This window comes from Ptychodera flava, chromosome 3 (genome assembly GCF_041260155.1).
Source record: "Ptychodera flava strain L36383 chromosome 3, AS_Pfla_20210202, whole genome shotgun sequence".
NCBI classification, from domain to species: domain Eukaryota; kingdom Metazoa; phylum Hemichordata; class Enteropneusta; family Ptychoderidae; genus Ptychodera; species Ptychodera flava.
Genome location: NC_091930.1, coordinates 48,906,525 through 48,920,071, shown reverse-complemented (window position 1 = coordinate 48,920,071; position 13,547 = coordinate 48,906,525). Strand labels below are relative to the sequence as shown.

The 13,547-nt window shown below is 36.3% G+C and overlaps 1 protein-coding gene across 1 annotated transcript in view; it reads left to right on the top strand.

Annotated features, from left to right (window-relative positions):
- The window catches only part of LOC139130201 (uncharacterized), a 27,256-nt gene extending 13,709 nt beyond the window's left edge, over window positions 1–13,547 (top strand). Inside the window, exon 4 of the mRNA XM_070695949.1 lies at window positions 9,954–13,547. Coding sequence (XP_070552050.1) covers window positions 9,954–10,429 — 476 coding nt within the window. The 3' untranslated portion in view covers window positions 10,430–13,547. The remainder of the gene's footprint in view (window positions 1–9,953) is intronic.

Below are 13,547 nucleotides of genomic sequence, written 5' to 3'. Positions count from 1 at the left end.
TCAATACTACGGTGCCATATTATTGAAATTGACCATAGCATCATATGTACACGAGCAATTGGCTGTAGTTCAAGAAGTGATCTCAGTGTGTATGAATCAAGAACTTTTGGTAGGCTCACACATTGTGTAATGATACTAATACTTTAGAATCCCATTCATTCTGATTTGCATGATAAAAGATTTCTTAGTGACGGATTAAGGCCAAAAAGACAAATTAACATGCTTTGTTTCCTGTCCGATAATATTGGTAATATTGGGAAGGGGGATGAATATATATATATATATATATATATATATATATATATATATATATATATATATATATATATATATATATATATATATATATTGGGAGGGGGCCATGGAAAAAATCACCAGAAAAATAGGAAATCTTCCAGGCCCCCTGGAAGTCAATTCTGGACACTCCCTAAAGTTGAAAGAAACAAGTCATCGTTGATGACACAGTCCCCACTTGTTAATAATGGGTACTTTGATTACATGTCCTCAGAGAGGATAGAGTCCTCTTCATTAATTAGGTCTGTGATAAAAACTTTGATACAGATGGCGCTCAATGGCCAAGAATGAGTTCCATGGTGATGAAAACATAAAACCAATGTAGGCCACCATCCTAAAGTTCATAAAATGAGTCAACTAGGAATTAATCAACAGGATGTTGCAAAACATTTTGCATACAATTCTAACACTTAACAGATTATCACTGGTACCATATTTCATAAAGTTTGATGCAGTATTTACAACACTATGAGATCAACATCTGTATCAAGTTTCATCACATTTGACGTTGTATTAATTTGTGGCTATATCACCCTAATTAGGAAAGTTCATTACTTATGCAATTACAAATTAATTAAAATGACACTGATAAATGTCTTTTTCAATGTTAAAGCAATGTGAGCTTAACATCAGTTAACATCTGTATAAAGTTTCATGAATTTGATGCAGTACATATTTCTTGACATATCAGCCTACTTACGAAACTTCAATAATTGACATGTTACTGCTACATGACGTGAAACAAATTGACGAGCATATGTATGAAATGGGTCAATGTCAACTTTGAATGATACTGGTGGAAATATGTCTGAGTTGTGGCTCTGTACATGAAAAAATCGTTATAAAATGGCCGCCTGGTGGGCCATATTGGATTGTATCACATAAAAAATCGACGTACATATGTATGACATAGGTCAATGTCCTTGTACCAACTTTGAATAAATCAGTTGAGATATGCCTGAGTTATGCCTCTGTATATGAAAAAATCGTAACAAAATGGCCACACAGCAGCCATATTGGATCGTATCACAAAACAAATTGACGTGCATATCTATGACATTGGTCAATGTCCTTGTACCAACTTTGAATAAAATCGGTTGAGATATGCCTGAGTTATGCCTCTGTATATGAAAAAATTGTAATAAAATGGCCGCCTAGCGGCCATATTGGATTGTATCACAAAACAAATCGACGTGCATATCTATGAAATTGGTCAATGTCCTTGTACCAACGTTGAATAAAATCGGTTGAAACATGTCTGAGTTGTGGCTCTGTACATGAAAAAATCGTAATAAAATGGCCGCCTGGCGGCCATATTGGATCGTATCACAAAACAAATTGACGTGCATATCTATGACATTGGTCAATGTCCTTGTACCAACTTTGAATAAAATTGGTTGAAACATGTCTGAGTTATGGCTCTGTACATGAAAAAATCGTAATAAAATGGCCGCCTGGCGGCCATATTGGATTGTATCACAAAAAAAATTGACGTGCATATCTATGACATTGGTCAATGTCCTTGTACCAACTTTGAATAAAATTGGTTGAAACATGTCTGAGTTATGGCTCTGTACATGAAAAAATCGTAATAAAATGGCCGCCTGGCGGCCATATGGATCGTATCCCAAAACAAATCGACGTGCATCTGTATGACATATGAAGTAATCCTTGTACCAAGTTTGAATGAAATCGCTTGTTGCATCTCTGAGATATCTGTGTGAACGGACGCAGCAGCACGCACACACGCACGCACGCACGCACGCACGCACGCACGACGCACGCACGGACATGACCAAACCTATAAGTCCCCCCGGACAGTGTCCGTGGGACTAGATGAACCATATGTTACCATGTAATCGTACTCAGAGCTGTGTAGTTTTGGTCACAAATGTCAGCTACCAGTAATTACAGCAATAAAGAATGGTATGTCTGTGGTTGTGAGTGTCTTCATCAGATTATCCATCAATGTCAAAACCTGGCAGCTGCCATTCATTCTGTTGTCACTGTTATCAGTGCTATCATCACAGTATGGGAGAGTTTGAACTGCAGATTCAGCGTCAAAGATTAGGCAGAATATCCATCACAGTCAGTGTCAAAACTGACAGCTGTCATTCATTCTGTTGTCACCATCATCAATACTGCCCTCACAGTCCATTAGATTTTAAACTGCAGATTCATCATCCTAGGTCAATCAAAATATACATCAGAATCACTATCACTTTCAAACTGTGGCAGCTGCCATACATTCTGTTGTCAGTGTCATCAGTGCTATCATCAGAGTCTGTGAGAGTTTCAACTCAGATTCATTGTCAAAAGTTGTCTAGAATATCCATGAGAATCACCATCAGTTTCTAAACTGGCAGCTAGCTGTCATTATGTAGGTACGTCACCATCATCAATACTGCCCTCAGAGTTCAACTGCAGATTCATCATTACAAGTCAATCAGAATATCCATCACCATCAGTTTCAAACTGTGACAGCTGTGATTCATTCTGTTGTCACCATCATCAATACTGCCCTCACAGTCCAAGTACAATTCCACTGCAGATTCATCATTACAAGTCAATCAGAATATCCATCACCATCAGTTTCAAACTGTGACAGCTGTGATTCATTCTGTTGCCACCATCATCAATACTGCCCTCACAGTCCAAGTAGAATTCCACTGCAGATTCAGCATTGCAAGTCAATCAGAATATCCATCACCATCAGTTTCAAACTGTGGCAGACTGTGATTCATTCTGTTGTCACCATCATCAATACTGCCCTCACAGTCCATTAGATTTTAAACTGCAGATTCATCATCCTAGGTCAATCAAAATACACATCAGAATCACTATCACTTTCAAACTGTGGCAGCTGCCATTCATTCTGTTGTCACTGTCATCAGTGCTATCATCAGAGTCTGTGAGAGTTTCAACTCAGATTCATTGTCAAAAGATGTCTAGAATATCCATGAGAATCACCATCAGTTTCTAAACTGGCTGCTAGCTGTCATTATGTAGGTACGTCACCATCAACCATACTGCCCTCAGAGTCCAACTGCAGATTCATCATTACAAGTTAATCAGAATATCCATCACCACCTGTGACAGCTGTGATTCATTCTGTTGTCACCATCATCAATACTGCCCTCACAGTCCAAGTAGAATTCAACTGCAGATTCATCATTACAAGTCAATCAGAATATCCATCACAATCAGTTTCAAACTGTGACAGCCGTGATTCATTCTGTTGTCACCATCATCAATACTGCCCTCACAGTCCAAGTAGAATTCCATTGCAGATTCATCATTACAAGTCAATCAGAATATCCATCACCATCAGTTTCAAACTGTGGCAGACTGTGATTCATTCTGTTGTCACCATCATCAACACTGCCCTCACAGTCCATTAGATTTTAAACTGCAGATTCATCATCCTAGGTCAATCAAAATACACATCAGAATCACTATCACTTTCAAACTGTGGCAGCTGCCATTCATTCTGTTGTCACTGTCATCAGTGCTATCATCAGAGTCTGTGAGAGTTTCAACTCCAGATTCATTGTCAAAAGATGTCTAGAATATCCATGAGAATCACCATCAGTTTCTAAACTGGCAGCTAGCTGTCATTATGTAGGTACGTCACCATCAACCATACTGCCCTCAGAGTCCAACTGCAGATTCATCATTACAAGTCAATCAGAATATCCATCACCATCAGTTTCAAACTGTGACAGCTGTGATTCATTCTGTTGTCACCATCATCAATACTGCCCTCACAGTCCAAGTAGAATTCCACTGCAGATTCATCATTACAAGTCAATCAGAATATCCATCACCATCAGTTTCAAACTGTGACAGCTGTGATTCATTCTGTTGTCACCATCATCAATACTGCCCTCACAGTCCAAGTAGAATTCCACTGCAGATTCAGCATTACAAGTCAATCAGAATATCCATCACCATCAGTTTCAAACTGTGACAGCTGTGATTCATTCTGTTGTCACCATCATCAATACTGCCCTCACAGTCCAAGTAGAATTCCACTGCAGATTCAGCATTACAAGTCAATCAGAATATCCATCACCATCAGTTTCAAACTGTGACAGCTGTGATTCATTCTGTTGTCACCATCATCAATACTGCCCTCACAGTCCAAGTAGAATTCCACTGCAGACTCAGCATTACAAGTCAATCAGAATATCCATCACCATCAGTTTCAAACTGTGGCAGCTGTGATTCATTCTGTGGTCACCATCATCAATACTGCCCTCACAGTCCAAGTAGAATTCCACTGCAGATTCAGCATTACAAGTCAATCAGAATATCCATCACCATCAGTTTTAAACTGTGACAGCTGTGATTCATTCTGTTGTCACCATCATCAACACTGCCCTCAAAGTCCAAGTAGAATTCCACTGCAGATTCAGCATTACAAGTCAATCAGAATATCCATCACCATCAGTTTCAAACTGTGACAGCTGTGATTCATTCTGTAGTCACCATCATCAATACTGCCCTCACAGTCCAAGTAGAATTCCACTGCAGATTCAGCATTACAAGTCAATCAGAATATCCATCACCATCAGTTTCAAACTGTGGCAGACTGTGATTCATTCTGTGGTCACCATCATCAATACTGCCCTCACAGTCCAAGTAGAATTCCACTGCAGATTCAGCATTACAAGTCAATCAGAATATCCATCACCATCAGTTTCAAACTGTGACAGCTGTGATTCATTCTGTTGTCACCATCATCAATACTGCCCTCACAGTCCAAGTAGAATTCCACTGCAGATTCATCATTACAAGTCAATCAGAATATCCATCACCATCAGTTTCAAAACTGTGACAGCTGTGATTCATTCTGTTGTCACCATCATCAATACTGCCCTCACAGTCCAAGTAGAATTCCACTGCAGATTCATCATTACAAGTCAATCAGAATATCCATCACCATCAGTTTCAAACTGTGACAGCTGTGATTCATTCTGTTGTCACCATCATCAATACTGCCCTGAGGGTCCAAGTATTCCGACTGTGAAAGATTATCCCACAGTATTCATCTTCACTGTACTGCAATCAGATGTCCCAATCACTCTGAAAGATATCAATAAAATATAGTTTAATAAAATTATGTATGATTGATCTACTTGGATGACAGGCACATTAGTACATTCACATTTGTGAAAATAAAATTTCAAATCTGTAAGCAGTACAACTTGTGTCTATTCATTTCTGACAGCAGCATGTATGTCACACCAATACCTTCATTACCATATGAACGATAGTTACTTGAGTGCAATGGTCTGCATCTAGTACATAACAATATTAACCCTTATCCTGCCAAGTTCATATTTCACCATCAGGTCAAGTTTGTTAAAATCATTGAAGCAGAACATGTCCCATTTGGTGCATTTTAACAAAAAATTGAACATTTGAAGGCCAATGAAATCACAGATATTGTAAACATGATCTTTATGGACTAAAGCTGTTGGAACAGACCAAGCCAAATGGATGGAAATACGTATGGTTTTGGCTCAATACTGCTTTTCACTGAGTTGGCTGATGGGAAGTGATACTGTTTGGCAGGTAAAGGGATAAAGCCTCCATCAGTTGAAGAGAGCAACAACCTTTGTAATTATGCACACTATCATTTTTGTAAAGACTCAAATAGCAGGGCTCAGAATTAGCATTAGCACTGCATCCACAGACTACCAACTTTTTCCTGGGGCTACCAAAATCCATGAAATGGTAGCCCACACAGTCTACCAAAGACCGGGACATGAAATTCAGTCACTTTGGAACAAGCTAAATTAGGCCAGACTATGACTCTGTTATGCAAATTACAAAGACAACCGTGCAGTGAAACTTTACAACCAAGTTTCAATATCTCAACTGATGTACTTGGATGACAGGCACAGGAAATGATGGCCATTGAAAAGGCATTTTCATTGCATTTTGATCATAATGTATCAATCACAGATAATATGCCTCTTCCTTCAGAAAGCCCATGGTCTACTTTCAACCCTGCTACAGTATGTCTAGTCATGCTGAGAAGGTCGTGGTCGTTGTCATGAAGACTGTCAAAATTTGCATACAACTCTGAGTGAAACGAGTTGTCAATAGGTCACCAAAATTTTGAGTATCACTGTTGTCAACTAGGCAAAAAAAAGATTGTTTCTGGTCAACGAGTGCGTCATTTCAGAACCTGCGCTTCATGGCTTTTTTGGGTTACATACTCATCAGTACAGCTATCCTTGATATCCCTGTTTGCATGTCCAAAAATGCTAAATAGAAGCCGGAAGTTATATGCAGCCAGTGATAAAAGACAATAACCATTGCATCAATAGTGCCAAACCAGCATAGTTAAGAATAAAAAAAAAGAAAAAAAACCGCCTCACTGCATCACTTTTGCTGAATGTTAAGGACCAGAAACATTTTTTCGGGGGCTTTATAGCTGTTTCCTTTGGGTATTAGGTGTGCAAGTATTCACATCAAGTGACTAGAAAATTCACTGCATGGGCAGAATCTTGAAAAAGTGCTTTTTCTTGTCTGGTTAATGGAAAAAATAACCCTAAACTAAAATATGCATGGGCTACCAGCTATTGTCACTGGGCTACCAACTTCAGAAAATGGTAGCCAAATGGGATACCAGGGAAAAAAGTTAATTTTGAGCCCTGAATATCAACACATGAAACAGAAGATGGACAAGCTTCTACACCGATAATTACCAAATAAGACTTCAGTGTAGCAATAATGCTCCCACTGTCATGATATCTTTGTGCCTGTAAATGTATCAATTTGCATAATGTATAAATTTGCAGTATACGTACAAGCTTTTCAGTTTTTCTTTAATTTTTTACAAAGCAAATGGAGAAAACAGCTTGCAGGTTTATTATACTTTTACGATGGCTCAAGGAAAATACAACCTTCGAACATTTCAAAACTTCAAAGCATATCAGGCTAGCATCAATATATTTTATGATCCAAAAGATTGGCAATTTCAATTACAGCATGCTCCTTTTTGGTCAATACAGAAGCAAGTTTAACATATATACCACATATGAAAGCCATTGGATAAGTTGTAATCAATGATGATAGCATTTTGGTGAAAAATAAGGAATGTTGCAAAGTAATTGGTATGTGCAGGATGTGCAAATTTCAGGAAGTATACTACACACTGCCTGGAATTACAACACATTCTTGATGTAGACAGTATTGATACCATGTTCACATCACTCAGCAATGTCTTTATGAATTGTCCATTCCCCTTTGCTCATAACTGATATAAATTAACACGTAAATTAGTAAGATATTTCAAAGTGAAGAGTTGTGTACACCCCTCCACTAGTCACTGAAAATAGTCCTGTACCTTTGTAATGACAATGGAAAAGTCCCAATGAGAGAATATGCAAGTTGACTATTGTACTGCAAAACATGGTGAAAAAAAAAATCAAAGGTATTCCCAGTCATCACTGATATTGCCATATAGCTTACTATTGCATGTGGAGTTAATTTTCTCTTCACTTTTGATGTAGGGATCATTGGTCATTCTCAAGGTTTTACTCAGGGAGCCAACTTTGAAGAATATTTTTGCCAAGATAGGGGGCCCTACAGAGAAGCACATCCAATGAAGGCTGATAAAGTACATGATATATCACAATCACAAAACTGATAATTTTTACTATCTAGGTACCTTTGTGTGTTACTGGACTCATATCATTTTTCAGTGTGCTGTTTCTGTTTTAGAGTGAAAAGCAGTCCCCTTGATGATTGCTGTGTTTATCAGTTTGATCACAGTGCAGTGATGTCAGACTGTTGTGTAAAATATGTGGAGGCACATAAAACAAAACATCAAAGTACATGAAACACTAAAAATATTAGGAAGTGCAAGTGACAACAGCTGTACACTTTTTCAGGGTTTTGACATTCCATGTCATCTCATGTCCTCTTGTTTCACTCAAAAAGTATATTTAGCTGATTAGCATTCACTTTACATTACTAGTTGAATCCAACTCCACTTCTTATGGTAGAGTTGGAAATACAGGGAAATAAAGGTCAAAGGTCGAACTTCTATAAATGGCCAGTTTTCAGCGTGTTAACACTAGCTACATTCATATCGATGAATTGAATTCAATTGTCCACAATTCTTTCAATACATGCCTCCTACTAAACTTTATATAGTATGCAGGAAAGTAAAATCAAATGAGTTAAAATTAACTGAACAGTCAAAACAATTCTCTTGTGGTTCATATCCTTCATCAAACCATCGATAACGTTCAGATACCTAAATATTAATTATGAAAATTAGTAATTAGTACAGACATAAAATTCATCATGGGGACAAACACAATAATCCCGCTATGATATCAACAAGGAATTCATGAATTTGTAGTGTACATAAAAACAAAACTCTTGAGTTATCGCCTAATTAGCTAAATTCATTAATTATGCAAATAAGTAACTAAATAATCAATCAATCAATCAATCAATCAATTAATCAAACACTGGGCAATTAAAATGGTGACTGAGAACACTTACACGCACGAACGAGAAATCTACAAAAGAGAAATAAATAAAAACAAATGACAGACAGACACTGGATAAAAAGCTTGACATCATTACCTAAGTAATTGACTTGATATGAAATAAAGTAGACAAAGACAACACTATGGCAACAAACTTCGACAAATTTACAGAAGATTACATCAAACAATTCCCTAGATAGTGCTTAATTATGTAAATTTATTAATTATACAAATTAGTATCTACTACAGAGATATAATTAACAGGACAAAACACAATGGCATGGCAATAGCTTCAGCAACAATTCCACAAAACTGTAGCATATTACATCAAACTGTTACTGAGTTAGATTCATTAATTATGCAAATTAGCAATTACCAAAGAGATAAAATTTACTACACAAAAGGCAATGACATGGCCATGACTTCAGTGAAAATTGCACAAAGTTCTAGGATATTACACTGAACCATTATTGAGATACAGCCTAATTACCTAAATTCATTAATTATGCAAATTAGTAATTATTGTAGAAATAAAAGTTACCGGACAAAATGCAATGAAAGTACAATAATGTCAGCAACAATTCCATGAAATTGTAGCGTATTACACCAAAGTATTATCAAGTTACAACCTAATTACCCAAGTTCGTTAATTATGCAAATTGGTAATTACTACAGAGATAAAATTCACTGAACAGAAACACAATGACACTGCCATGACTTCAGTGACAATTCCACAAAATTCTAGCATATTACACCAATCTGTTATGGAGATACAGCCTAATTACCTAAATTCATTAATTATGCAAATTACTTGATCAGAGCAATTTTAATTATTACCCAAATCTTAAGAATGTCAAAAATCATTGTCATTACTCAATTGAACAACTACATGTACTGACATTTACAAACAGCTGAAATTGAAAAAATATGTTGACGAGCCTGAAAGGTTTGTTTACAGGGGTAATATAATTAATTATGCAAATGAGGAAAATTTTTAGCATTTTAATATTTTCCTTGATGAGATTTTTTCCAGAAATTGTCTCCTCCATGTCAAAAAACCATGTTTCAATGGCAGTACTATTGTTTTATCAGCTGGCGACCTTTGACCTACATTTGCAAATTGTTACCTTACACCTACAGGCAAACCACTGTCCAACACTGTCAGGGTTTTATTGTCCAGAGATGAAAAATCAGCAGGAGAAGACTTTTACCCATGGGGATTGACAATAAACCAGAATGGACATGTACTTGTCTGTGACTATGGACATGGCAGTGTGAAGACAGTAACAGCAGACACTGCACAGATTCTAACATCTGTCACAGTTCATGGCTTACCTGAAGATTTCAGTCCACAAGACACAGCAATGGCAGACAATGGTGACTATTACACAGCGGATAGCTACAACAAATGCATTGTAGTGAGTGATGCAAAGAGTGAAGTGAAACAAATAATAGCAATGGGTAAACTGAAAGACCCCACTGGTGTATTTGTTGATAAAGACAGAAATGTTTTCATAGCAGACTACGGTGCAGACTGTGTAATCAAATGTAATGGAGATGGGGACATTATTTCAAGTCAACAGTTCGATGGGCCCCTACTCTCTGACCATGAATAGCAAATATCAACTCATAGTGTCATGTCGTGATGTAAAGTGTATCTATGTTTTGGACAGTAATCTTGAAATATTGAATCAATTTGGAAGTGATCACTTAGTGTATCCATATGGAGTTGCAGTTGACAATGCAGACAATATTTATGTGACAGATCGTAGGAAGATAGAGAAATTTGATAGACAGGGTAAATACAAGGAAACTGTAACTGTAGATGGAAACCCTTACTACATTGCAGTGCTTACAGATGGTAGAATAGTTTATTCAGATGTCAGTGATGTCACTGTCAAGGTCTTTTACAAGTAAGAAATCTGAGAAGACAGTCAATGCAAATATTGCAGCTCGTACAATTTTACAACTGAACAACCCAAAAAACACATCACCACCATGACTGTCACAGTTTTCCTGATTTTCTCATCAAAACTCAATATTTGTCAGCCAAGTTTGGGTTATAATTTCTCGGTATGATGTCAGGAAATGACTCCAAGTGGAATTGAAACCCTTGGATGAAATTTTGTATTTTTTTTAGAGTCAACTTTTTGTAAAATGTGAAGAAATTGTAATCTGCTTTGTTTTGATGCCATGAACAATGTCAGTAATTTCATTTTTCTCAGAAACTATTCACAATTTCCTAGTCATGTTGGGCTTAGAATTTCCCATCTTGATCTAAGGAATCCAATAATGTAGAAAATAAAGTCATTTGTTGAAATTTTGTATTATTCCAGAGTCAATTTTTTGTAAAATGTGAAGAAATTGTGATCAGGTTTGTTTTGAAGCAATTATTTTGACACAGAGAATACAAATAATTTCATTTTTCTGAGAAATGTTCATATTTTCCTGGCCATGTTGGGATTAGAATTTTACCTCTTGATGTGAAGAATTTAAAAATTATAATATTTAAGTCTTTAGTTGATATTTTGTAATTTTTTTAATTGAATATTTGAAACTGTAGAGAAATTGTGATCAGGTTTGTTTTGATGCAATTGTGTTTTCTTCATGAATACAAATAATTTAATTTTTCTGAGAAATGTTTACATTTTCCTGGCCATGTTGGGGTTAGAATTTTACCTCTTGATGTAAAGAATTTGAAATTCATAATATTAAAGTCATCGGTTGAAATGTTGATGTACATGTATTTTTGAAAAGATATATTTTAATATTTCTGCATATCGTATGATTTCTAGATTTTCTGAGTTAATGTTCAGATTTTCCTGGTCTTGCTTTGGTTAGAATTTCACGTCCTATTGTTATTAAGTTTATGACGTGGCAATCAAAGTGATCGTTTCAGTTTTCATAATTTTTACAGAATACATTTGTTAATTATGTACAGCATTGCAATGACAGTTGTATTCACTGTAAACATTTATCAAAGCATCGCTGTGAAATCTTCTCATATTTGTTTTGATTTCAAGAAAGAAACTCATCAGATCTTACCTGAACAATGTCCACACACTCTGATATTCATCCTAGTCAGAATAATGTCTTCCGATTTCTTGTAACATCGTCAGATTTATAAAACTGCAGGAGTAAATCCACACATGACTTCAGCCGGCAACCTGTCAGCTGTTATTGTTTTGACTGTAGTCGAACGCTTAACTCATTTGAATTCGAACCATAGAAAAAGTATTCCCAGACAAAATCTCGCTGCTCAAATATGAAAATGTAAGAAACCCGTGATGTAATGATACGGATACAGAAATTCATAACAGATTTCAAGACGTTTGTAATTTTCTCCTTTTTTGGAATGTGTCTTTTTATATGATGTACAACGGACCGGCTCACATTGTTGTAAAACTATTACGCCAGTACATTGGCCCTTGATAGGTGGCGCTATCGCAATTTCTGCGGTCAGGCTGGTCAAAGGTTGGCTTAAGCAGAGAATAACACGTATCATATTAGTTTTTCTATTGTGTACTGTATTATTTAGAGTTTGGTAGTTTTATGGCGATTTAAAGACACCGTGACAAGAGTGTGATTAAGACATTTTATCGGATTGTAGCCTTTTTTTCACTTTCCTTGTGCGCTTGGCTAGTATTGTATTGTATGAAACAGCTAAAATCTATGTTCATTGTTTTGAACACAGTATCTACATTTAGGTTATCATTGGTTGGCTCATCGTGGTTCAAGTACTACTAACACATGTTTACCCGACACACCACAGCTTAACGTTGTCTGAACTCGAACTTTGCAATATGCAATGTAGAAATATATTGAAGTTTATGTGGTTCTTGGTTTAGTCTTTTATTTCTCACCAGTAAGTCGCTTACATACTCGTCATTTTCACACTATTTTTAGTTATACTCTAAAGGTATTTTCACTCTGTTACGGATAAAGGTATTTTCAGGCGATGATTTAATGTAGAATAATTTTCATAAACTGTAAAAAGGTATTCAGAATTATTCCAATGTAAGAACCGAGTTTTATTTTCAAATATTATAATTCTTGACTTGCGTGTATTTTCCCGGACCATGTTCTGAGGAGCGCTATTTTGTGTTGTATTTTTCTCACTGGTAAAATGCAATTTTCTATCCACAGCATGAATACACAATCAACAGTTAGCTTATTTTGATCGTCAGGTATTTCAGAGCTACATGTCCATCTTCTTGATAATGACGCACTATTGTAACTTTCTGGACTTTAATTTGTATTAAGTGCTTCTTACAGAACAGAACGTCATATATCAAATTTCAATGTCAGCCATTTATACACATAGGAACATTTTACTTCGTGAGAGTATCGATTGTTATCCGATTTTTTCCTGGCAGGAGTTCCACGTTCATTGTAGCTACACAAAGTGTGCATTTCACCAAACATACCTGCAGCAGCAGTTTCTTGACTGAACTTCCAAATCGATGCACATTCTAAAAGTTGAAATATTTAACGTTTCTTTATTGAAAAGAAATGTTTCATGACATGTGACTGCTTACGTGCAAAAATTAGACAACCCTCTGTTTCGTTTGATATGTAACATTGTCGATAGAAGTACGTTTTGAAACCCTTTTATAATGTACTCATCATATTTTCACTGTAAGTTAAATTAGTAGGCCATGAAGATTCCGTGTAAAACTGTACATAATGAGCCTGTTGAATTCTAATAAAGTAATAATGTAACGCCCTCCCCTG